This window comes from Protomyctophum bolini (assembly GCF_963924005.1).
Source record: "Protomyctophum bolini genome assembly, chromosome: 6".
NCBI classification, from domain to species: Eukaryota; Metazoa; Chordata; class Actinopteri; order Myctophiformes; family Myctophidae; genus Protomyctophum; species Protomyctophum bolini.
Genome location: NC_137867.1, coordinates 35,509,845 through 35,536,868, shown reverse-complemented (window position 1 = coordinate 35,536,868; position 27,024 = coordinate 35,509,845). Strand labels below are relative to the sequence as shown.

Below are 27,024 nucleotides of genomic sequence, written 5' to 3'. Positions count from 1 at the left end.
GAAAAGGGATGCTAGGATTCCATTAACTATACGGTACGTCCTTATGCCCTTAGAGAGGGACTTGGCAGTAGACTATATGACCTAATTATTTTGTGCCTTTATCAGAATCTCAGATAAAGAGGCTTTGTTTGAAATCACTCATAGCCTAAACATTACTATAGCCTGGTAAACCACCCCTCCCCCTTGAAATAATTTGCGCGCACGCACACACAACACACACGCACGCACACGCGCACTAACACACACAATTATAATCAGAGTTTAGCCTTTCGAAATAAGGTTTAGCTGAGTCTGAGTGTAACTATAAACCTATAAGTCTTCACCTGTTCGTGATTATGTTGATTGTCGAGTCTTGTCGACTCTGGAGTGAGTCTGGACGATGAATTATATGCATTACATTATTTTCTTGTTTAGATGCTGTCTGTTCATCAAGTGAAAATCTCGTTGCGTAGTTTAATCCTGGCTGGTGCCGAGAACCCCTTAATTCACAGTAGTTTATAAAGGCCTATGTCTTTACAGCTAGGTAGAGTAGTGGGGCGAGATGGAAAAGGGGCGTACCTGTTACTGTTACTTTGTGGGCTGACCTATTGGTTAATTGCTTGCTGAGCCTCTGTGACTGTCGACTCGTCTGACTGTGATATTGACATTCACATTCTTCTCGTCGTGAATTAATTCACCTGCGCACGTGCCTCGGAACAGAACACGGAAATAGACGCGCGCCGTGCACCAAAATATGGCGCTATCATTTTTAGCCAATGGGTGTATTTGTAACAGGTTTCAGCTGACGTCAGGAGCGTGGGGGAGCGCGCATTTGGAGGCTATCGGGAGCGCGCTCTGCTGAGTAGTTTTTATGTCTCTCTCTCTCTCTGGCAGATAAGATGCCTCCAGTGTAACAGGCAGTCATTATGGTGGACCGGGATTCGGACCCCGCAACGGGATGGACACTGACTTACCGACCGTTGTTGAGAGCTCTTCAAGGCGGCTGATGAGGCGATAAAAACAATTATAATATTGGTCTCACTCTCTAATAATAAACACGTCGTCAGCTGATCGTAGAGGGGGGCGGTATTTGCGGGTTTAACCTAGAAGAGGAAGAGCAAGTTGAGAAACGCGAATGCGTCGGGGGGAATGGGGGGGTAATTTGAGTGAGAGACAGGAGTTCGCTGTGATTTATTATAAAGTGCGTCTAGCTGGAATTACGAGGAGCCGTATCGATGGCTGAATTGTCGTCCGGTAGATGTGATCATCATCATCAGCCTGCTGGCCCAGCACCACCAGGGTGGATTCAGCAGCCGGAGGAGTAAATCGGTCTGCTTTATCTGGTGGGCTTTTTCTCCTCCGCCGGTGGGAGGCGATGTCAGCTTATTGCCTCGACCTGCACACGTCTCCGTCGGCCTTGGTTTCAGCACCACTCGTGCTGGACAGCGACTGCATGGAGGAGCACCACCCGGCACTGGACCAGGCCAACACAACCGCACAAGACACGCCAGCATTTCAGGGTCATTCGCTGCTACGACACGGTAGCAGCTCCGGAGGCCTCGGGATGGCGTTGGAGGAGGAATTAGCCATGCTTACTGCCAGTGGGGAGCGAAACGGGGAGGAAGAGTTGTCCGACTTGGGAGCGCCTGTGACGGGGCAAAACACGGACTTGTTGTCGCTCTTCCGTCAAAAAGAAAAAGACTTGGTTTTAGCTGCTAAGCTCGGCAAAGCCTTGCTGGAAAGAAACCAAGACCTGACCAAGCAATATGAGAAAATGAACAAGGATCTCAACGAAAAACTAGAGGTAAAGTCAAGACTAGAGACACTATCATAACTGACACCAGTTTTGTGTCAGATCAGCTTGAGAATTTTATTTTTTCATGTATTTGACCCAACTCAAGTGATCTAGCTTAGCCTTGTGTGGCAGTGGGCCTGTGTGTAAACAAACTCAGCTCAGTACAAATGCTGCCTTTAAGACACAGTACAATAACCTGATATATGAAACCTTTCTTAGAGAGAATAGTACATCCTAATTACATAATCCAATTGAATACATACTGTATATATAGTTTATGAACTTCGGTAATTATGTTATGTCTTATGTGAGATACTCTGGTTTCGTCAAGCTGACAGGCATGTCTTTGAGAAGAAGCAACCCCATATTACAGTTACAGTAGAGCTTGTTGTTGTTAATATTGCATTAAGGCATTCAAGGCAGCACATGGCTTTGGGGAAAACAAAGCCTAATCCCCTAGCTGCAAATATGTCCAGGTCCTCCTGTATTTACTACTGTACATCTGTTCACTTGTTTGGTCTTCTACATCCAGCATCATGCCACACTGCCACAGATCAGCGTTAATATGCTACGTCCCTTTAAAGCTCACTTTTTCTTCCCAACCTCTGAACCTGTGGCACAGTGTTGGGTTGCTGAGCCTTGTTTTTACTCTACTTTGAGCCCTGCCTTATCCAGGACTGAGCTAGTGGCCAGCGTTTAACTGCAACTACTACTACTACTCCACCTCTGATTCCCTACTTTGGGCATATCATTAGGTGAAGTAAGTAATAAATACATTTAAAAACTCAAATATAGCAGATCTCACAAAACCATCAAACCTGTGGCCTGTTTGGTAGCCCCTCTCGGGATCCTCCGTAAAGCTTTTCTGAAATTCGCACTTTACATAGGGTCCCTGTGCATTTCTTCCACGCACTATGGTAGGCAGATGTACTGTACATACCCTCTGTCCCTATGTTCCTGCCTCTGATCTGCTCTGTCTCAGCTAGCCACTCTCTGTGCGGGAGGCGGTACAATGGGAAGTCAATAAGGAAGTCAAGGAAGAGAGAAGACTTAACGGCATCTGTGCCAAATGAAATTTCTCTCACGTTTCCGTTGTCTCCTATAGCAGTTTTATGCATCTTTTGAAACATCTCACCACCACCACCAGGCCGCAGCACGGCCTGGACGGAGGGTATGTACATCTGCCTACCATAGCGCGGGGCTAGTTATTTGGCTGCCTTGATTTGACTACATTTTGATTCTTCCCTTGAACAGTGACAAACCATTTATCCAGTGACCAATGACCATGCTTCTTTTTCGTTTTACTGTGACATTCAAGGCCATACATGTGATGTACATCAGTTCAGTCCTTTGGTCCAGTATGTTGCAATACTACTGAGAATAGCAGCATAGTAGACTCTTAAAACATTGTTTAATGTGGTTTCAGGCCCTCCAGCTAGCCTAACCTGATGCTTAATATTGTTTTGTTGTATTGTTTTTACTCTGATTTGATCCCCTGTAGATAATCTTTTACCCAAATGCCATCAGATTTAGCCATGGGGCTTATCCATAATGACAACGCCCATCCACACTGCTGGAAAATGCTGGTGATGCAGGGCATCTTTCTGCCCCTTATCCCCGTCTAGGGCAAAATCCCAATCTCTTAGCTGTCACTAAAGGAATTTATAGGCTACAATTTCAGCGTTTCCAATTGCCAAAACACTTATGTGTTCATTATGGAGAGAGAAAGGCTATTCATTTAATTCTTGAAGTCTAAGAGACTTCAAGAATTCTAAGAGACGATTCAGCCTCTAAAAGTTTTCATTCTGTCTGTTATGGATTTTAAATGACAGAATGTTTTTAAAGGTTCCACTGCTTTTAAGTTTGTGCTATCAGTAATGTTTATTAGTTCAGTCAGTGTTCAGTGTACTGTAATCTACATCATGTGGACCACAATGAAACCATGCCTCTGGCTTTGCCGAGGCATCCCCATGATTATAACCCCAGCATCCATATTCTGGGGGAAGCTAAATGTAGCAGATCTACAAGCTCACCGTGCTAGTTGTGAGGTTGTATTTTTATCGAAGAGATCTGGTGTGGCCACTCTCTCCGGCTCTCTTTCCGCTAACCCTCCTTCCTCCTCCTCCTCCACATCCAGCACCTAGAGCAGGAAAAGCACGAGTTGAGACGTCGCCTTGAGAGGCGTGAGGGAGAGTGGGAGGGCCGCGTGGCCGAGCTGGAGACAGACGTCCAGCAACTGCAGGGAGAGCTGGAATGCCACCAGGTCCAGCTGAGAGAAGTCGACAGGGAAAAGACAAGGGCCATCAGTGAGCTCTCGGAACAGAATCATAGACTGCTGGAGCAACTCAGTAGGGTAAGAGAGAGTGTTTGTGTGTGTGTTTTTCATGGGGATTTCTTGTTGTGCCCTCGGGGCCGCTCGGTTCCCTTAATATCTGCATGGCTGACGTCAAGGTACTCTGCCGAGTGAGAACCCACACAGAGGATGAAGTCCTCCTTTCAATCTGTCTCACTCACTCTCTCCACGAGGGTTATGCTAACAGCTAACTCATCAAAATGAGAGTGGATGCTCTCATGTTTTACCTTAAATAATTCACAGTGATTGGACTGCAGCCTTACGCAATAAAGTCTGCATAATTGACGGGTCATCTAGGTGCAGCTATTTGAACAGGTGGAGAGAGGGAAGTGATTGCACCTGGGGAAAAAAAGTGCTTTCAACAAAGAGAGAGAAGACGGTGAAAGGGAAGATGGAAGCATCTGAGACTGAATCTGAAAGACCCAATGTTTTGGAGAGGGTACAGGTCAACATGATCATGCGGCAGAGAGAATGGGAGAGACTGGCAGGTCACTCACTCACAGCTAAATCCTGGTTGTTGTGATGTACAAGTGTCAGGACTGTGATTGATGCTGCTGTACAGTAGATGCAGGCTTTCAGCGATGTAGCTACACCCGATTAGACTAAGCAGCTCTGCAAATAGCATCACACACTCCAATCGGTCAATCTGCAATGAAAGGGGAAACGTTGTTCAGACAGAATTGTCAATTTCCTTCTGCCTGGCTTGAGGTCCACATCAGAAGGATTAACAGAAATCAGGGTCATCATCAACGCTCATAAGAGATTGGTCGATATTTGTGATTTTGTGGAACGATCCATGAACTGCAAGCTAAAAGGAAACGCATGCAAAGTGCACCGTTACATTTTCCTGCACACTGTACTTTTTGCACCCCGGGCTAATATGGATTTACATATTGCATATCATTGCTGTTGGCCAGAAACCTTGTATATCCAGTTATCTTCTCATAAATGAATGCCATATTTTATATTCCGTTTTATGTTTTATGCTGTAAACTAGCGAAAGTAGCCGATCTACAAGCTGGCAACACTTGAGTTTGTATATCACGATTTGTGTTCATTTTGGAAATTTTCGCTTCGCTAATGACATGGCCAAAATAGGGATGCCAGGCTCAAAGTGGATGATACTAGGGATGTCACGATCATGTCTTTTTTGCTCCCGATACGATTTGAGTTAGATTTTTCCCGATTCGATATTTATATTTCTATAGAACACTTATGCCATATCCAGTCTAATATGATATGGATATAATATTAATACTAGGGATGTTCCGATCACGTTGTTTTTGCTCCTGATCCGATCACGTGAAAAAATTCAAATAAACGCTTAACAAAAGGGTATTTATTAAATGTAGTATATCATATAATTAAATATTCAATTGTATTTTTTCACAGAATCAAAGGTTTTATGGTCATGAATTCACCTTGATTCTTGATTCTAGGCTTAGAATAGTTGATATCAATATTTTGTGTAAATCTCTATGGGAAAAATTGGAGAGTATTCAGTGGGCCCAGAAAACTACGCTATTAGTCTAGTCTATTGGATCTATTGGAACACATTTCTTGAAAAGCTTAAGAAGTTTTCTGTATCAATTGATAAATAGATGGCAAGAAAAGGTTTGAACTCAGTGATGTAATTCAACCCACCTGCTTTTGCTTCATCAAGAGGATCATGTTGTCCAAGTTGGACTTTCAGCTGTGTCATTCTACCCTGCATTTACAGAGGAATAGGCTGACGCCTATTAGAGCATTACAACATTCCAGCTCCCAGTGGTGTCTGCATAAAACTATAAACAGTGTGTGTTCACCCAGTCACTGGCGCCTGAGCAATGGAGCACAAAAGACTTCAGTGTGATATCTGGCCTGGTAGATTGGTAAAGGAAACATAAATGGAGAATTGAAATGAACTGCATTTATGGAATATAGTGCTTTTCTCTAAAGCACTTTACACTATATTGAACTGAATGTTCAATATAGTGTAAAGTGCTTCCAATTCACACACTGGTGGTGGAGGAAACCATGCAAGGAACCAACCTGCTCACCGGGAGCAGTTACACTGTAGTACAATAGGTGTGAAGTGTCTTGCTCAAGGACACTATTAGACTCTGCCAGGGGGCAGGTCAAGATGACTTTCAAAGAACACCATCTACAGATCATCATCACAGATTTGACTGACAAGGCATGTGGTGTGAGGTGCTGCTATAGGTATGTTCCTCCTGAGAGATGTTGTGATCTACTATAGAAAAGAATAACAAGCACTCTCAGTCTGTAAATGCAGTTTACTGGGTGCACGGCTCGCGAAAATTCACAGTAAGAAAGAAACAGCCAGCACAGCCAGAAGTCCTTCTGATACTTTTTTTTTTTATTGCACGATTTTGTAACCCATTTTTCACCCCTGTGTCAATTACAGTATATAATGTGATCCTCGGCTCTACACACCCTCCGCCAAACTAGTCCCCATATATGGGGGACATGGGGAGAGCAACGGACTTGAACTCATGAGCTTCCTTCATGCCTGAGTGTCCAAGTTGCCATCTCTTCTGATACTTTTAATTTATCGGTGCACGGACAGACGCAGCAAACACAGACGAGTTTCGGCCTATGGTTTCGGCGTCAAGCCTTCCTCATCATGTAATACACGATGTACCGCCAGGCAAGAGGGTGCTTCCCTATAGACAGCTCAGACAGTAAGGAAAATACACCACAATAAAAGCTTGTTCGCTTGTACCCTTTGCTGTTACATCTTTTCTTGCATTGGCTCTCATCAGCCTGAATTTTGAATGATCATGTTCATATTTTATAAGGGTTATGTCTTGATAAATAAAACAAATTGCATCGGAAGTTACAAGTGTATGAGTTGGGAAAACATAACTGTCTTTCGGCTATCTGTAACACGACCAGTGAAAAGCATTGTAGTGTTAGCTGTGACTGTCGAATCGTATCACTTGGAGTACGAATGTGGTTGCTTGGCTTCTTAGGGAAAAGGATACTTCCCATCTTTCTTCTATTTCACCTACATTGCCAGATTGCCTGCTGCGAGAAGTAAGAGGGACATATTTGATGACGAGGGCTATGTATGCCATGTATGTCCCACGGCCAGATAAATATCAATGGATAAGATCATGACCCTTTTCAGGAAGAAAACGAACGACTACTAGTGGTTAATCTTCCATGGATAATGAATTACAGGCGTTACTGATCTTATTGTCAGTTGTACAGTTAAATTCTGCCTTTAAATAATGCCAAGCTATTAGAGTATGTCCGCATGTGGAAGGAGCAACAACAAAAATGATGGAACTCTTAGATGGAAATTGCTACCATCCCTGCTGCTCTTCTTCTCATCTCCATTGCTGATCAGATTAAGATTGCGCCGCGTCGTGCTGGGGCCTCACCTTTATCACATTATCTCTTCCTCACTCATTTTCTTTTTCCTTCTCTCCCTCACTTTCTCCAAGTCTCTCTCATTCACTCTCTCAACCTCTCTCTGTCTCTCTTGCTCTATGTCCGTCTCTCTGAATCTCAATCTTACTCTCAAGGACTATGTTGTGCCCTGTTCTCATTGGTTGCTATGGATTCTAGCAGGCACTTAGCATAATTAAATTGTTGATTTTTTTCTTTCGTTTTTTTGTTTTAAGGAGCGGTCTGGGAATCATTGTTGCTATTTCCTGAAAGATTTTGATGTCTCTTATCGGGTTTCGGGGAGGACATTTCTTGTGGCCTTTATGACTCAGGGAAATTCACAAGGACTAATCGTCTGTATCGATCTGAATGTCATTGATTCACTGCATTGGGGCAGGCAAGAGAGACCTAGCTGGGTAATAAAATAAATTAGGTCAGTCATAGTACACTTTATCTTCCTCTCTCTCTCTGCCTTCCATACTCACTTTACCTTGTCTGTGTCTCTCTCATTCTTCCTTGTTCTCTTTTCCTCCATCTCCCTCCCTCACCTACCAAACAGTGTGCTAGTCTGTCCTGCTAACTACTGTATATGCAGAGAGTGAACATGAATTACCTTGTGGAAACCCTGCTGTAGTGAGGCCACCAGAGGCCTGCTATTTTCAGCCTTATGCCCATAGTTTCCCCTTGAACAGCAGCAACCTTATTAGGATGTAAATGGGTCTACTGTATGTAATGCACTGCTGTGTTTGAGTATGGTCATTCTTTCCAGAATTGGAGAGATGTTTTACGGGTGCAAAAATAATGTTCACCCATATGGACATAAGTCAACATTCCATTATCAAAGGAACCAGGCTTAAACTGTTCATTTAGGGAAAATATATTATCCAAAAGAATGCTGGCAAGCACTTTTAGGTGGTGATGGACAACAAGCACCCCCACAGAGGACCAAGCACTATATTGATAGATAGTAGTCACGTTCATGGTCTCTGGGTTTAATGACAAAATATGTGTTTGTAGTGACAGTTTAAAAAAGAGGAGAGTTAAACGTTGTGTTATTAGCCACGTTGTCTGGAGAATCTAGATTCTTTAAAGTGTCTTCACACCTTTCCAGGGATTCAAAGCAAGGCTTTTAGCCTAAGATTAGGTTTGCCATAAAAACAAGCAATGCAATTACTCCATGACAGCTCCTGGGGAGGTAGGAGGAGGAGGGGACAGGCTTTGTCTAACAAGGCAACCTGTTTGAATGACGCAATGATGACCTTGCCACAGGCAGACCCACTCCACAGGAAGTAATACAAGGTACAGGCTAAAATGTAGCCCTGAGGGGATTAGGCCATAATCCTTTCTAATAGCCTTACCGTATGCATTCAATCAGGAGCCATGACAGCTGTACTCCATACTGCAGTCACTAAATTAACCACTGAAGTCCCATTTAATTATTTTTTTTAATGTTCAGAAATAGTGAAAATAGCCGATCTACAAGCTCATGACGCATCACATCGAGGTGCCATATGATCTTATGGATATTTTTGAGGCAGTTTTGAGGGTTTGCGTAAACACAAACATTGTTTTGCTACCATTTTCTATGACTGGTTTGGAGTGTTTATGTAAACACAAACATTGAAGACAAAAGTGAGGACGCAAATTGTGATTGGCCGGAATGAGATGATGTATGATGATAAGAGCGCCCCTCACTTCACACAATAGGAGGCCTTCGCTATGTTTCATCAGTTTCAATAGAAATAGGCCTCCAGCCTCTAGGTGGCCTCCAGGACTAAGTTCCTAGCCAGGATCGCCAAATTCCTAGACGGAACCACTATGAGGACACTGGCCTCAGCATTAGTCCAATGTCACTTTGATTCACATGCCTAACCTGGTACAGCGGTATATCTAAAAAATACCAAAGATAAACTACAGACATCACAAAATAAACTGATGCAGGTACTTCTGTATCTCTCCCCAAGAGCCCACATTGGCGCGAACCACTTTAGAGAATTAAACTGGCTTCCAGTCGAAGGCAGAATACAACTGAGACTCATTATGGTCTATAAAATCTTAAAGGAAAAATGCCCAACATATTTTAAAGGTTACTTCCCGTATGTCAACGAGTCCCATAGCTTGAATACAAGTGTAGCTATGAGTGTAGCTGATCTTAAACTACCAAACCTAAAAAATAAGGTAGGCAGAAGCTCATTTAAATATACGGGGGTGGAGGACTGGAACAAAATCCCAAGGGAAATTAAATTTGCCCAGTCCTTGAACATTTTTTTAAATATGTTGAAAAACTGGCTGATGGGCAAGCTAGAATAGTGCTGTATTTATCTATTTATTATGTATTTATTGTTTTGTTTAATAATAATAATAATAATAATAATAAAACTTTATTTGTATAGCACCTTTCATGACATGAAATGCAGCTCAAAGTGCTTTACAGAACAATGGAGAATAAAAGAAAAGCAAGGCAACAACATAAAAAAAAAAAAGCAGTAATGCAATACAGTGAGGACATGAATAACAAAAAATAAAAGATCAATTAAAAGCAATGTTGTAGAAGTGGGTCTTGAGCTGAGCTTTAACAATGTCTACAGAGGCTGCCTGACGAAGGTACAGTGGGAGCTTGTTCCATGCCGACGGCCCGTAGAAGCAAAAAGCTGCTTCCCCGTATTTTTTAGTTGCCATTTTTTTTGGCAAAGCGAGCAGGCCAGCAGTGGAAGACCTTAGGGGGCGGGTTGGGACATATTTAGGCAGGCAGTCATGTAGGTAGGAAGGTGCGAGACCATTGAGAGCTTTATAGACAAGTTAAATAATTTTAAAATCAATCCTAAAAACAACCGGAAGCCAGTGCAGTGAAGCCAAAACTGGAGTAATATGTTCTCTCATCTTTGCTTTTATTCACTGCTGTAGCACTTTGAGATTCTTGCGAATGTAAAGTGCATTATAAATAAAATCTATTATTATTATTATGTAAAGTTAAGTAAAAATTGGGACACATTTGGTTGCATAATTGCAATACCGATGAGATTTTATTTTTAAAGTCAATTGCCAACATATTGGCCAAATCCATATATGGGTCGCGCTATAGTCTGATGTAGTGCGGATTTGATTAGTCGGGTCTATTCGTGTGTTGTTGTTGGGGTGTGAAGACAATATCCTGAGACCTAATCAGATCACAGTGAAGAAACAATTTCTCTAATTACTTCGCTGCACATGCTCAGAGATGTGTAGAAGTGCATGCACTGACTCCAGCACAAATGTCTACTTGCTTTATGGCTACGGTCAGTTCAAAAAGTTCAACTTCGTTTCTGCCAGCATTAAGTTAATTGGACGTCCACCGCAGCCCCTAGTCACCATGTCAGAGTTTGAGGCCACAGGGACACATACTATGATTTCAGACTGATCTGTACTTCTGTAGGCAGTCAAAACGTACCAGAACCTCATTATGTTTGAGAAATGTCTTCAATTCATATTGCCCCCTCTGCTTGGACATGTAGCATTTTGGAATAGAACTTATCCGTGTTGCATAACAATATTGATGTCCATAGAAGCCTGCAGTCTCTGGGACAGATTCACAGATTGTAATACTGCTTCATTAGTACAGTAGTTCTTGAGACGCTACACACCAGTATTGGAAAGTAACTAAGTACATTTACTCAATTACTATTGCCTTGGTAGCCTATGTTTTACTTTACCAGAAGATTTCAAATTTTCTTTATACTTTATACTGTACTTCTACAGCACTACATTTTCTCCAACGATCTGCTATTTTTGAGGGGCGCTAGCCCCTCCTGTATTCAGCTATAGTGTAGATTATTGTGCTAACACAAACATTTAATGCCATTGACAATGAATGGAAAATTTACGTCATGTGTCTGAGCAAATATTTCGGTGTTAACAAACATTAAATGCCATTGACATTATTAATTAGAAAATGTACGTCATATGTGGACAAGCAAATTGGCATATTGTCCTAACACACAGATCAAATTCCCATTGTCAATGAATGTACAGTGATAAGAGCGCCCCTCACTTCACACGGGTGTGATTTATTTTTAAATGTTCTTTCATATCATCAAAAAAGGTATTTTTAAATGTGTACATTTTGTTGCTGCCAATACTATTGCACTCAAGTAACATTTTGAATACACAGTACTTGAGTATTTCTACACTGGAATTGCTACTTTTAGTTCCACCACTCCTCCTCACCTAATTGTACAACCACTGCCATCCATTGTGGGACACAGACCCAGTGCATCTCTCCAGACATCAGCTTAGCTCGCATCCTGTCACTGGACCAGATAGCATCTGCTGCTGCTGCCACCCGTCATCATGCACACAAGCATGTGCACGCACAGTGAGCGGGTTCTCTAACTAGCTAGCATCTATTCTCATGTGTGTGACTTATTATGCAGACCTTTCCCATGTGGGGTTGCCAGCCAATCCCCCAGAGTGTCTACACCAGGTTTAGACCAGCGATTCCCAACTTTTGCTTTTTTTTTTATATCAAATATTTGATATGCATCAGGCTATGGACTCCAATGAAATACCTTTTTGTATGTTGGGACCCCAATTTGTGTAGATCTGTGACTCCCAACCTACACTATAAACTGAAGAGAGCGGAATGACCAGGTGCTCGCAGAGAAAAAAAGTTATGTTTAAGTGTCAATGGTGCTCCTGGCTTCAGTGGGATGCAAACATGAAATAAATAAAATATATTATCCGGTCACTAACATTTTTTAAAGATGAGATCAGGCGTTAAAATACCAACATGTTTTGATCACAGGTCTTAATCAGGGTAGGAGAATGAATGCAGGACTCCCATTAGTGTTGAAAAGACGCCTAGTAATTAAACATTTAACAAACTGCTATATGCACCTGGGTGCATGGCAGTTAATCGAGCATGATTACACACTCAAACTCAACTCAACTAGGAGGTTGCATGGACAGTGCATAACTCCCAGGTAAATTAACATCATTTAGAACCTGTTTTGGTTAAAACAAAGGGTTTTGTTAAAAACCTAAAGAACTATTTTCTTTTCTTACATTTTTATTAAAGATCTATTTTCTGATTTAACATTAACATTTATCTTAACAAAATAAAATCACAATACTGTACCATTGCCTTAAGTACATTTTGATGCCAGGACTTTTACTCAAGTAAAAGTTTGAATGCAGGATCTTTTACTTGAGTAACATTGTGGTATTATTGCTACTTTTACTTAAGTAGAGAATCTGTATACTTCTTCCATCACTGCTGTGCTTGGACCTGTGATGCAGACACAGCCCCCCCCCCCATACATCATGTTCTGCAGCTATAGATAGATGTATAATTACTACCTCTACTGGAATCCACATGCTTCTCTGCCCATTGCGGAATATAGTAAAAGCATCGGTGGAGTGTGGTTTACCACATTGTGCTTGCTTACTTCATAATTTGCAGGATGATATATTGTTGTTGGATGTCTTTGTTGAGAATAGTTATTGTTTGACATTTAAGGACTTATTCTACTGTTCTGTTTTTTCTTTATCTGCTGCTATGACCTTCTGCCAAGGCAGCAGGTCATAAAAGGCTGTCTCTCCCATCCCCTAGCGCCTTAGCCGAGACAGTACGCACCACAAGAGGTAAACACAACTTAGCATTGGTTTTAACTGGGTGTACTACCTTACGTACCTCTGGTACTGGGTCCAGCAAAGAGGTCTTCAGTCCAGGAATAATCTGAGTTCCCAGAAGCTTTTTTTTTCGCCACTAGGGGGGCGAGAAAGTCCAGGAATGACGCTGGGCAGGTATGGAGACAAATCCTGTAAGCAAATGTAACCACACACTTTATATAACTAATATATACTGTATAGGTAGTTGTGTCACTTTGCGCTGCGATTGGCTGAGCAGCCATCACATCTAGTGTAACACAAAGGGATTCTGCTCACATACAATCCCTTTCATGGGTCAAGACCAAAGAGCGTAGACCCCTTATTGTTTCTGTGATTCGGCAAGATCTATAGAGGGCCGTGAGGATCCCTCAGGAACTGAAGCTCACAGTCATTTGTCAAAAGACCTCTGACCTTTAGATATCCCAATGAGTAAATTGTTATGATTTGCTCAATCCACTTTTCTGCCTTTTTTTGTCCACATCAAAGAAATTGCATTTCCATACTTGCGAATGGACTACCACATTTGTGATGATTTTATTGGAAAATTGATGTATGATAAGACTGCCCCTCACTTCACACAAGTGTTATTTTTATTTATTACTTCAAATAACTTCAGTCATCAATGTTTATATAGCTCATTGTGTATATTGCGTATAGCTTTTTTCTTTTTGGGCTTGACCCCGTCTTAGCTGCTTGCAGCTATCTTTTTAATAGTTTTTGGGCGAAAAAGTATAGGCGAAAAATAAAAACAAGACTGGGCCAAATAACGGCATGGCCTCACTTCACATGGCTCTCGGACTTCATGTGGCCAGTATACTATACAGTATGACATATTGTTCCAGTTGTCCTACCACTCGTAGCTTAAGTTATTTCTGTCAGACAAGTCAAACATTTATTTTCTCCTCTTCTCTTGAGAAACTAGTTGAATCCTGCATGGATAGAGACTGTAGGGCAATTCTATCTCATACTTTGTTGCCCTGGATTTTGTTGCAGTCGACTGATTTGCCACATGTGCACACGGTCACTCTGCTACTTGATGTGGGGTATGAGGACTTTACACTCAGATTAAGGAGAATATGATAAATCTGACTGTCTGGCTAACATTCCCTTTTTTTCCCCTCCCTCCCGTTCTCAATCTGTCAGGCTTAGTATGCCACTGGGTCAAATGGCATGTTAACCACAGTTACCAGCCTCTGCATTTCCCTTGACTAATTAAACATCTGTATCACACAAACAAAGGCAAGGCAGAGAGGACTATGCATGCTGCTTGTTGTAGGATTAAAGCCATGTATGTTTGAGTGTATATTCCAGGAATATATCAAACTCAGTGTTGGCCCGTTACAGGTCAACACATTCTTCAACACTCTCCACATTTTGTCGTGTAGCCTGTAAGTTCATGAAACTGTCCAGGTACGTTCAAGATTCAAAATGAATTCAGCCACAATGGAAGCAACCAGGTTTTGTCACAGCAGCAGCTGTAAGTCAGTGGGTGGATGGTGTGTCATCCTCATCCTGCCCTGTTAAATATATATGAAGCATTGCAGCTGAATTAAATGGCCCTGAATCATAAGCGGAAGGCAACAGAACAAAGACATTACACAGCCTTCAGATCTGGAACATAAATGTCAATGATCGACCTAAAAAGCATTTGCTTTAACCTGCTTGGCCTTGGGATCACCACATGCATACCGTTTGCCACAGTACAACTCAGTAAGGTTACTGAGTTGTACTGTGGCAACCAAACGGTAAATGGTGCATTTATATAGCGCCTTTATCCAATGCGCTTTACATAGATTGTGCATTACATTCACCCATTCACACACCGATCCCGGCGGAAGCCATGCAAGGTACCAACCAGCACATCGGGAGCAATTTGGGGTTCAGTGTCTTGCCCAAGGAAACTTTGATATGTAGACAGGAGAAGCCGGGATTCGAACCGCCGACCCAAGGATCATTGGACGACCTGCTCTACCTCTTGAGCCACAGTCGCCCCGGTATGCATGGTATGCATGTGGTGCTCCCAAGGCCAAGCAGGTTAAAGCAAATATGCTTTTTAATGCTGGAATAATCAGACTTTTCTGTCAGGTTAGTTAGAACAGACTTCCAGAACTGTTTGGCCCAGTTTCCGGTGTGCTTACAGCCAGTTTTTGCGATCACAGATTCAGCTTTGGTGTCGGTACATTTTCTGGAGTACAGCATTTCATGTGATTAGCAGAACATTTTCAATTTATCATTTTAATTTATAAATTCTAGCGAAATGTCGAATCACCAATGTGCGCCTCTCTGGTGAGCTGTACCGCTCACCACTCGCATACTTAATACATATAATGCATGTACTGTACAAATGGGGTAAAGCACAGGCATTGTTATTTTGGCCAAGTAAACCAAATGTTTTCTGAAAAGACTAGTCTCCCAGACAGCTACAGAGTTCTTCAGATTTTACTGTCAGTACTGGTCAGTGGCAGAATGTAACTATTGCAGACAGTTTTACCCAAGGAGGACTCTTTGTTAGACAAAAAGAACCTCACCAAATATTTGCTTGAAAAGCACCTGGAAGACACTGACAGTATGTTTCACAGTGCCACCCAGAGGCAAGGCTGTGGTACAAACGTGTGCATCAAAATATACTTAGTACCCAAACTTATTTTTTTGTCCATTTCTCAAAAATGGCAGATCTACAGGCTCACAACCGCCACACCAATACATTGTGATCTTGTAGATTTGTATGTTTGTAATAATGCTAAGTAACTAGTAACAATATTTTTAAGAGAAATACTTAGATTCAGCTTCGTTTTTATTCAGACTGTATAATGCTTAATGTATACTCGTAAGACAGAGTTGTGTCCTGAAAATAGCAGCTCGAGCAGAAGCTCACACTGCGTGAGTGTGAACAAGCAAAGAATCTGCTATTTGTGGTGCAATCAGGCTGTGGAAAGTGTGACTTTTTGATTGTTTCCTTACTTTAGCCGCTGTCATCTTCCTGCCTGCAGTCTTGCAATCCTGTACCACACTACCACCACAAGTTGCTCATACTGTAGGCTACTAGACCAGTACTCCGGTCCTAGCACCCGTTTTAACTATCTGTCTGTGTCCCTTTTGTGCCCATACTGTATATGGAGATCTCTGTATCTGTCTGTCTGCCTGTGCTTGAATAGTGCAAAGGTTAAGTAATCAATTGGCAGGTGTGGGGTTGCCATGGCAATCAATTGGCTGAGGCAGAGGCTGGAAATTGCACAGGTGAGGGGACTTGGGCTCATTAGGCCCACTGGCAGAGCCTGACAACTGACCAAGTTGTCAGCCAGCGGCATTGGGACATTCTACTCAGTAGATGTCCCAATGCCGCTGGTAGATTCTACTGTATTACAGCAGTAGTTCTCAAAGTGAGTTTAGGAGTGCACCATGGTTCCAAATTAACCCTTACGTGTCTAACTTTTGAGTGTATGGTTCCATTTGTGTACACGGTTATTGTTACAGCAGCGGTTCTCAAAGTGGGTTCAGGGGTTTCCAAGTACACTTAGTTATGGGGTCGATCCTTGAAATTAAACAAAGTTTAACCACTGATGTACAGTAATGACTCTCCTCGATGGCCTGTAGTAAGTAGTAACCGTCAACTTTTGAAGATTCATCTGTTGCCATGGGAGCGGTGATGTGAATGGGAGGCTTCCTGAGTCCAGCTTTATGCTAATGAGGTTCAGTCAGCCAGGCTCTCTTTGGTCGGTACACAGATGTTAGACAAGAGTGGCCTGATCCTGCCATGCAATCAGCTCAGTCAGCTCTCAAGTCTGGATGAATGTGTTATTTATTTTCTCTGTCTGTCTGTGGCCTTCACAGGAACAGTTATCAAATGAATCATTGCAGGAACAGAATGTGTCTGAGTCACATAATTAAACACGGTGTCGCATCACAGCCAGAGATGCAGATGCTCAGAGTTGATGACAATATGTGTACTTGTGATTCTAAATTATTGAGAAATATTAAATGCAATATAAATGCAGATCTACAAGCTCACATCCGAGCAACAATTACATTACAGATGATATAATCACTATTGTCAACAACAGAATGTGGAAGGGTGCTGTCCATTTGGGGTAGTTTTTGACTGCTAGTTGTGTTTAGTTTTTTGTTTGTTTTTTCTTGCCCCATACATCCAAACAGAAAAATCCTATCTGACTGCATTGAACAAAGTTAAATTACATTAAACTCACTTCGCCACTCGATTTGCCACTCACTTTATGCATGCGCAATACCCTCTATTCATTGCAATGCACTTTTTTACTTCCTAAAAGGTTGGGGATGTCCAAGGTTGCAGCTTATTCATAACTATGCTGCTACTGCTAGACTGCTAACAAAAACAAAAAAGAGAGAACACATCACTCCACGTCATATCTAGACTACACTGTCCTTCAGAATCGATTGTACTTTATAAAACTCTCAATGGGTTAGGGCCAGCCTACATCAGACTCACTGTTGTTTTTATGTTCCTTCAGGATCCCGGCTTAGATCCTCTACTGCAAGCTTGCGTAACTCTATCTAAAAGAAAATAGCACATGCCGCTTTCTTCAATATTGCCTTAACTGTGCTATACAATTAAATGTATTATTATTGTCATGTTCATAATTTTTATTATTATGATTGACCAGCTCTAAGTAGCAGCAACTATAATTATGTACAGTAGAAGCTGTTTTTTTGTTTTGTGTCCTTCACTCCCACTGTGTCACTCTTTTTTTCCCCTTTTTTTTCCACCGTATATTCATAAAGTTTATTAGACAGACACAGATATTTATAGTGCTGAATCATAGAAACGAGACGGTAAGATATGAAGATGCACTACATAGGAAGTAGGAACGTGGCATGATGTTCAAGGCTGACCTCACGATGTACACGGCTAGCCTTACTGTCGGCATACCAGGCGGCCCTTATGGGTGCCACCTAACAGGATGCCTCACATATCAAGACAGTACAATGCAGACAGAGAAACATCTCGCTATCAAGCACAATTAGTGATAATCGGCAAACACATCGGTATCGGCCGATTTTAGATGTCTTTAGATTAATCGGCATCGGTTTGATTAATCAATCAGACCGATGAATTAATCAGTCCAATTCATCGGTCTGTCTTTACAAATAAACAAGCCCAAAGTAACTGCTTGAACAGATCTACAAGCTCACAATATTAATATAAAGGTATTAAAGTTAAATCTGAATTGCCTAAGCCTGCAGTGCAGATACCCTGTTACATGTATTTTTCAGAATGAACAAAATTATTATAATTTTTCAATACAGAATGAGATCGTATCGACATCGGTAATATTGGTTATCGGCCATAACAGAAATTAATTATATCGGATATCGATATCGGTCAAAATGTCCACTGTGTCACTCTAATCGTAACCCATGGACTCCTTTCTATATTCTTATCCCTCTATTCTCTTTCTCCCTCTCCCTTTGTGTTGTTGGTCCAGGCTGCAGAGGTGGAGAGGCAGCTGTCCACTCAGGTCCATTCATTACGGGATGACTTCAGGGAAAAGAGTGTGTCCACCAGCCAGCATGTGACACAACTAGAGAGCCTCCAGGCTGAGGTGAGACTGATCACATCCTGAGAATCAGGATTAATACCGTCATTGATGGTTGGCTGGCTGGCTGACTGTCTGACTGACTGGTTTGTCTGATTGAGAGTAATTTACAGAACTTACAATACTAAAATATCAATACTGTGATTTTCTGTGCCAGTCCGTGCCTGCTAGCTGTGGATCTTCTATTACCAAATTTACCAGGTGTACAGTATGTGTCAGTTGTAGTTGTTACTATGCAACATTGGCAGTAAGGATTAGGAATCATTCTCCTATTCCAGTGAATTTGCCTTAGTCTGTTCAGAGATTAGTCAACTGTACTCTTTTCCTCTCTTCTCTATCATCATTTCCCCCTCTCTTCTCCCTCCTACATTCTCTCTCTTGAACTCCTGTTTGGTGGAGCAGCAAGGACTAGAAGTGAGTGTGTCTGTCCATTAGTCTGAATGCATGCTGCATGCAACTTCTTGTAAAATAAAGAAACAAGGATTGGACCAACACTTTTTAAACTCACTTTCACTTTTTTATATAAAATAAATAAAATTCAGGCGTAGGATGGACACAAAAAACATAGTTTTTTTTTTTCACTATAGGTCAACAATACAAATGACGCTAGTTTTGTGAATTAATTTACTTTTAATACTTGGCCCCTTGTGCCCCCCACAAAATGACTGGAACTACGTAATATTTCACCGAAACCAGAGCAGAACTCCCACCACAGGACTCGGGCAATCAAATTAATACAGTTGCAACCACTATATTAATGGCAAGTATTTCATACAGCATACAGTTAGAAAGTTCTGAACTATCCCTTTAAGCTTTATTCATTAGAGTTAATGTGCTCCATGTTCTACACGTCTAAAATTGTCAGTTCCTGTAATTTTATGTTAATACAAGCATTTGTATGTAATTCAATGGAAACAAAACCCTAATTGAATTGATCAAATACTGTAGATCTTACATTTCTGGTCATACTCCTTTATAAAATCAGTGACATAATTTTGAATCCCTTTGTAAACCTATGGCAATCTCTGTTTCCTAAGATTGAGCATGAATAACATGCTTAACAGAACATTAAATATTATTGTGGTGATATCATTGAGCGAGTCATGTGTTTATGTACAGAAACCTTAGGAGGATTACAGGGCAAGAAGAGAAAAAAGATCTCATCTATATTTAGATCCAATGCTGCAATGTCTGGGTGCTCCCACTTGTCTTAACATGACTGAGGACTGAGATGACAAATGGCTTTTTCTCCTATCTTTGTCAGACAGAGGCTATCAATCATATCAGCAGCAATGTCAAACAAAAATATCTTAAGGACACACTAAACCTGCCTGCAGATGCTCATGTAGTAACTTATACACGCCATTGAGCAGAACATAATGTCAGGCTTCTGCATTGTGAATGTGAAGTAGGTTATGAGATGTAGGTCAAAAGCGGCGGGGATAAAAATGAACAAGCACTGATGTTCGTTTTAATGGGGAAAGTACTGCTCAGCCTGGCAGGCTACAAAGACCAATGAAAACAATTTTGCCAGTCATGAGAAATGTGATGTGTTGTTGAAAAACGCCGGCCTTCAGTTAAAGGACAATACAGGAATGTGTTAAACCTGATATCATGTTCAAACTAATTTACTTATCACAAGGACATTCCATAATATGAGGGTGGCAGCCTCCAGCTCCGCCTGTGCTAGGCAACAAACATTCTTCTGACCAAGGGGAGTAACTTTAATCTTGTGCAAGACTTTCCCTAGTCAGGAGAACAACAACTCAGAAAGGGTATAAGTAGGACCACAGCTGCATGTCTGGGTCTTTATCTTCCAGCCAGGGCATCAATAAGACCTTTTAGCTATAGTGATGTGTAACCTGTTCTCTGCCATGGTTTTTCCTGCCAGATTAAGATGCTGTTGGAGCAGAAGATGGAGCTGGAGCAACGTGTGCATGCTATGCTAGAGGAGCACGAGCTGCTACAGAACACTGTGGACCAGTTGCGAGAGAGAACACTGGTCCTGGAGAAACGGTGTCACCAAAAAGATTTACAGGTTGGTTGTAGTACAATGGTCCTTGTGAGGGTTCCAGGGGGTCCCCAGCTAAGTTATTTATAGTTGGGGAAGCAAATGGACGCTTACAAGTCTGTAACTTTGAGATTTGTACAGAGTAAAATGAACTGTAGTGTAAAGTGTACTGTAGATTGGGGTTAGAGATAAAAATCGTATCAAATGTGGGTCCAGGGCCTAATGCATGTCAAACGGGGGTCCTTGTAAATGGAAAAAGGCTGAGAACCAGTGGAGCTCTTTTTCAGTGTGTAGTTAGTAGTAGCTAAAAGAGCTCCACATGCTACCCTGAAAACAGGGTAGGGCATCAGCAAAGCTGGTCAGTGTTATGAACCGATATATCGTCCATGCGCATTTAATTTGCCTACTTTTTTATTAAATTGGCACGTTAAGCCAGTTTTTTGTGTCCAAATGTCAGCAACTTTATAGTATTTTAGCATTGTGCTTCTGGTCACATATCAATATGCAACAAGCTTAAACTTATGTTATGTTAATGTTATCCAAAGGGACAGCTGTGTGTTTTTAACACATTCTGTACAAAATACGTCTGGAAACGTCATAAGGATCAGAAACGAGTAATACCTAGGACGTCTGTGGACGTCCTAGCGACGTCCAAACGACGCGGGGCGAGATAATAATAATCAGAATTATTCCTATTTTTTTTTTTGGCATTTCGCTTTTCGCTTGCCGTATGCTAACGCTCTGTGCAAGTATTAGCTTGTCATTGACTCCCATGTTAGCGCGGCGGAAAGAATGACTCGTATCTCCTCATCCAGGGCGCTCTCCGTGGTGATGAATGGATCGATATGCTGGCGCTGCATTTCTGCTCCTCATCCGTCTCTCCCGCAAAATATGAACGCTTTTTGGAGTTTATATAAATATATTAAGATGATCGGGGATTATGAGCTCACTTTGTCAAGTCAACTTTTTTAAGAAGGTATTTCCGGTTCATGGCTTTCAGAGTAAAAGCGATCAGACTACTAAGAAATATCGTTCACAATCCCATAAACTGGAGACAGGCGTTGGTTGGTAAAAGTAGCAATACCAAAATGTAGAAAAACTCTGTTTCAAGTAAAAGTCAAAATTGTACTTCAGTAAACATATTGGCATCAGAATCAAATGTTCATCACTCTACTTAAATTAATGTTACACATTATTACATTAATCTTATTGTGGAAAGATTATATCAAAAATAACATTTAAGTTAGTTACATGACTTTAATGTTGTATCTGGTAGAGGTGGGGATAATTTTAATTACTTATGTGCTGCTGTGTAGCTTAACCTATAAATACATCATAATTGATCAGTTAAATGTTTTGTATTCACAATCTATTTCGTGGACTAGAAATATGTAATATTTCAGACACTGAAGTAGCGACTGCTGTTGGCTTGTGTGCATGCAATGTCCCTGTTATTGTCTATAGGGCACGGGTTGCACCGTGAGTCGTGACAGAACAGTTTCGAAGACAAATGTTCCTGTACTGCTTCAAGTTGTCAATCACAGTGCTTCTGTCGGTGTGTGATGCAAAGCAGTGACACTTGACAACTTGGCCTCGTGCAGGAACAGCGTGTAGTTTTATAGGCTAAAATCATAATGCAAAATCAGGTATACCTGTATACTGATTTTCCATCACGCTGACTCAGTTGAGACAGAGTCACTTGGAGCTGCAGGAGGTCCAGATGTCTCACAGACAGCTGAGCACCCGACTGGAGGAGCTGAGCGAGGAACAGAGCCTCCAGGGCCTCACCCCCCATCCCCCCAGTCTGCTGTATGAGATAGAACAGAGCATGGAGCAAGAGGAACAGGAACAGGAGAGAGAGCAGGTAAACATCATTCATTGATTTCATTTAATTGCGTGCACACACACACACACACACACACACACACACACACACACACACACACACACACACACACACACACACACACACACACACTTAAATGTAATTATTTTTTTACATTTTATATTTATATTCATATAAATATTAGGTCCTGTATCTATATTTTGAGAATATCTCACCCCCCTGTAAATTGGAAACCAATATAAATCACGGTGAATTGAGTTGTTGTACATACACACATGCACATTTGATTAGAGGCAACTGTAAAGGCCTGATTTTAAACACCGAAAATAGCCGATCCAAAGGATCAGCATAACTCGGGCATTATCTTCTCTCCCTCTGTGTCTAGCTGCGTCTCCAACTGTGGGAGGCTTACTGTGAGGTGCGCTCGCTCTGTTCCCATCTACGGGGCAATGACATCACAGACTCTGCCCTGTCCACTGACTCCTCCATGGACGAGTCTTCGGACTCCTCCTCAGCCAAGGATGTGCCTACGGGGAGCCTACACGCCAACCTACTGGAGCTACGGAGACTCACACAGAACCTGATGGATGGCAACGAGTCCACGGTACTGAACCAATGTCATATTATGGCTCATTTATACTTTGTCACGTGACACTACCGAACAAGTATTTTCAACCGGAAAACTGTGTCGACGTAGCCTGGCTCCAGCCCTGAATCGTTAGTCACGGCCATTAAAAAAATATGTTCTGTTGATTTCAGACTGAATACATTTGTGTCATGCTAGTGTCAAACTACAGTAAGTAAGTATGTAACAAATTTACTGTGACTAAAGGCCTATTCATTTCATACTCCAGTTTTAGGTGATAAGGTGACCACCGAAACGGTGTTTAAAAAAACAGATTTGGGTTTGGGTGAGCGGTGAATCGCTTACCACCGCAGTGTGTGTGTTGTGATGCAGGGTTCCCGGCGTAGTGATGAGGAGGCTCTGGAGGAACAGGTGCGGAAGCTGTCTGAGGAGTTGAGGGACATCAGAGATCTGTATGGAGCAGAACAGGACAAAACACGGAACAGTGAAAAGGAGCTACTACAACTGCATAGCCAGGTACTGGCACACCGTCGGAAGACAGTTTTATAGTAGCAAGTCAAACAGATTGGACTGCTCCATTTATCTCCCAGTGACACATCCCTCCTTTGTCCTCTCCTTTAATATGTTCTACAATTCACAGACTATGCTTTTATGCATGGAGTGTATCTTACTATTACTTACTGCATCTTATGAGCATCCCCCTGTGTCCTGCAGATGGCGCTGTTGTCTATAGAGATGCATTCAGTCCGTGAGGAGAGTGAGCGGATGAGAGCCATGGCTGAGGTCCGAGAGCCCAGTGAACAGCTCCAGAGTGCCATACGAGACAGAGACGATGCCATAACCAAGTATGTCAGAGAGGATAATGACTTTCTGTCTATTATTCAGCTTGTATAATATTTATCCAGCAATTAACCCTGTCTCATTCAAACTACACTATTACATTGACACTATAGGAGTGTCACGGGAAAGTAGCAAAAGTAGCTGATTCACAGGGGCGCCGATGGCCTAGTGGTTATGGTGCATACCTCACATACCATGCTCTAATGCAGCCTGACAGCTAGTCGCGGGATCGATTCTCGAGCTGGACGACCATTGCTGCGTGTCACTCCCCATCTCTCTCTCCCTGTTTCCTGTCACTCTTCACTTCAAGTGACTAGACTATCCAAATTAAGGCAGAAAGGCCCAAAAAATATCAAGCTGTGAGGTTTCCCTTCATTCCTTTGGATTCCTTACAGTCAACATGTTTTTCTCTGAAAGATGATTATAGTTTGTCTGCCAGTGCCAGTGCCAGTGTCACACACTGGAAATTGCCAATCTACAAGCTCACAATGTGTCTCAGGCTCGCAGCATGATGCATTGTTGTGAGCTTGTAACTATTTTCAGTACAATACATGGCACGCACAGCACAATACAAGTATAAATCAGACATAACCCTAACCATGAAAAAGTCACATTGCAAGTAATGATAGATATTAAACTTATTAAGATTGGAAAGTATATGAATTGGTCAAAATAGCAATAGGATACATGTTCAATCTTCCAGAAAACCCTAATGGTCCGAGATATTTAATAAAAGCAAAGGTTCACATATTGTGCTAATTGTTTAGTAAACAATGCTTTAATCCATGGACTCACAGGAAGAAAGCCGTGGAGATGGAGCTCACAAAGTGTAAGAAGGACATCATGTCTCTGAACAACCAGCTCCTGGATGCCATCCAACAGAAGCTCAACCTATCACAGCAGCTGGAGGCCTGGCAGGTGGGTCACCAGACTCAGAGGCCATAAGCCAGGACAGAAGAGTTTCTGATTCATACTTTTACTTAAGTCGGCAAATATATTAACCCATTCTGGGCGGGAACCCATTTTTGGGTTCTGTACAGTTTATAAATATTTGAAGTTTTTCAGAAAACTTAGGTCAGGATTTAGAGGCGTTTTTAGAATCGGCCTCAGGCCTAAATGGGTACTTTATTGTAATGTAATTTGTTAAACTTGTTTAAGAGCTATAGACAGTATAGACTATAGAGTAATTCTCGTCAAATCAGGTATGACTTGTGTAACTGGGGTGGCGCTTACAATTCTAAACCGGTGGTTTCCAAATGGTTTGCCTGTGCCTTAAGCTTTTGTGACAACCACCAGTATTGCCAGACACAGAAATATTGAAAATCACTGCTCTAAACAATGCACACTGCGCCATAAAGTCATTATGAAAAGTATGTTCTTAATTATGTAGCATGCTGGCATGAAAGGTGTTGTTGAATTGTTTTTTTCACTATCCCTATAAACACTGTCCGACGTGCCTTTATGTTAACCAAACAAAACATGTACAGTCGCACACTGAGCCACTTGGCTTACAACTGAATGACACTAACTCTTAGTGATTTAATTTGAGGAGGGTGTCTTTAAACGAATATGTCGCCCAGATACGTAGTCTGAGGACTCAGTGTGTGTATATGTGTATCTCCCTTCCCTTCCTCTCCTTACCTGTAACTAGCAGCTCTTGTCCTCTCTCTTTCCCTGGCTACAGTTTGCCTCCTCAGGGCTCTTTACTGTGTGGCTCTTGTGGTTTCTGATCTAGTGGCCTTTCTCAGCTTCCGTACCACCCTCTCTCCCCTGTGGTACCCCCCCCTCCTGCCTTAGAGGTGAGCTGAGGTGTGGCATCCCGCTTCTGCAACCTGAACCAATACGTTCTCATACCACCACGTCATCATGCAGAGCCATTTCACGCTGCAGTTAGTTGACTCAGCAGAGAAAAGCTCACTCCGGTCACCTATCCATCATTAACCACCTCCGAGACCATCCGCTAGACCGCTACCACAGTCATCCCAATCTATCACCCTCTGTTCTCCAGCTTTCTGTCTCATCCTTAATACCCTTCCACATTCAGTCTCTTTTTTTTCCCCTTTTCTTTCATGTGGCGTAGCATTTGTCACATTGTATTCTCTGCTGTTCATGTTTTAGGATGATATGCACAGAGTGATTGATCAGCAGTTAACGGACAAGCACCAGGACGAATGGCGCTCTGCCCCTTACTCCCTGTCGTCGCCTTCAGGGGCCCGAGCCGGTCAGTCCTCCAGACGAGCTCACCGCATCTCCGACGGGGATAAGAAGCTCTTCTCTTTCTTCAAAAAGAACTAGTAGGGGCCTCCACCAGAATAGTCACGTAAATGAGACGAGAGGAGAGAGATAATGTCAAAGCGAGTACAGGGGTAGCAACATAGCCAAAGATGGGAAAAGACATGCACTTACAGACAGGTGGGGGGAAAATGAGTTTCAGCGGCGTCATTTTGCACTTTATCCTGTCCATCACTCCTTCCCTTACAGATATTGGTGAAGAGAACAACGGGTAACAGATCTAAGAGAAAGACATCCCCAGAGACTTTGGCTTTAGTCCTTCTCAAACAATGGGCTCCAATAAACAGGGTCACAAAGTTTACCTCCAGAAAAGATGGGTCTGTTGTAGTGCCTAACTACCATCTACTGCCAACTCCGTAGAGGTAACACTGTGTACAAAATCCTGTTGTATGAATGACAAGGCTTCTGGGGAGAGACGGCTCAATAGTGTTGCGGTCGGGTGGAAATGTTGTATGTCATAAAGTTTTCAGGAAAGGGAAAAAAAGGTGCATTCAAATGGATGGAACGTATTTTTCATTGGTTAAATCTTATCTATAAATGTGCCACGTCTCTGTATGTTTGAAATCGACGTAACTCGAGAACCGTTCGCCACCAAATTCAAATTTGACATACGCGTTCCACACCACCACAGGGAATGCAGTGCCCGGTGTCGCCGGTTGTCCAAAGCCCATCCAGGCCAGCTCCATATATTATAAGGTGCTGGCCTG

The 27,024-nt window shown here is 42.1% G+C and overlaps 1 protein-coding gene across 1 annotated transcript; it reads left to right on the top strand.

Moving 5' to 3' along the window:
• Positions 1 to 1,354: 1,354 nt before the first annotated feature.
• On the top strand, positions 1,355 to 27,001 carry bicdl1 (BICD family like cargo adaptor 1; the record flags this gene model as incomplete). Its single annotated transcript, XM_080765361.1, is given in 14 exon segments — positions 1,355 to 1,783; positions 3,912 to 4,127; positions 18,632 to 18,748; positions 19,145 to 19,156; positions 20,634 to 20,780; positions 22,438 to 22,617; positions 22,985 to 23,203; positions 23,558 to 23,701; positions 23,900 to 24,030; positions 24,823 to 24,943; positions 25,761 to 25,767; positions 25,770 to 25,808; positions 25,811 to 25,824; positions 26,144 to 27,001. Coding segments are annotated over 14 exon segments (1,953 nt in total). The 3' UTR covers positions 26,321 to 27,001.
• Between the last annotated feature and the right edge of the window lie 23 nt (positions 27,002 to 27,024).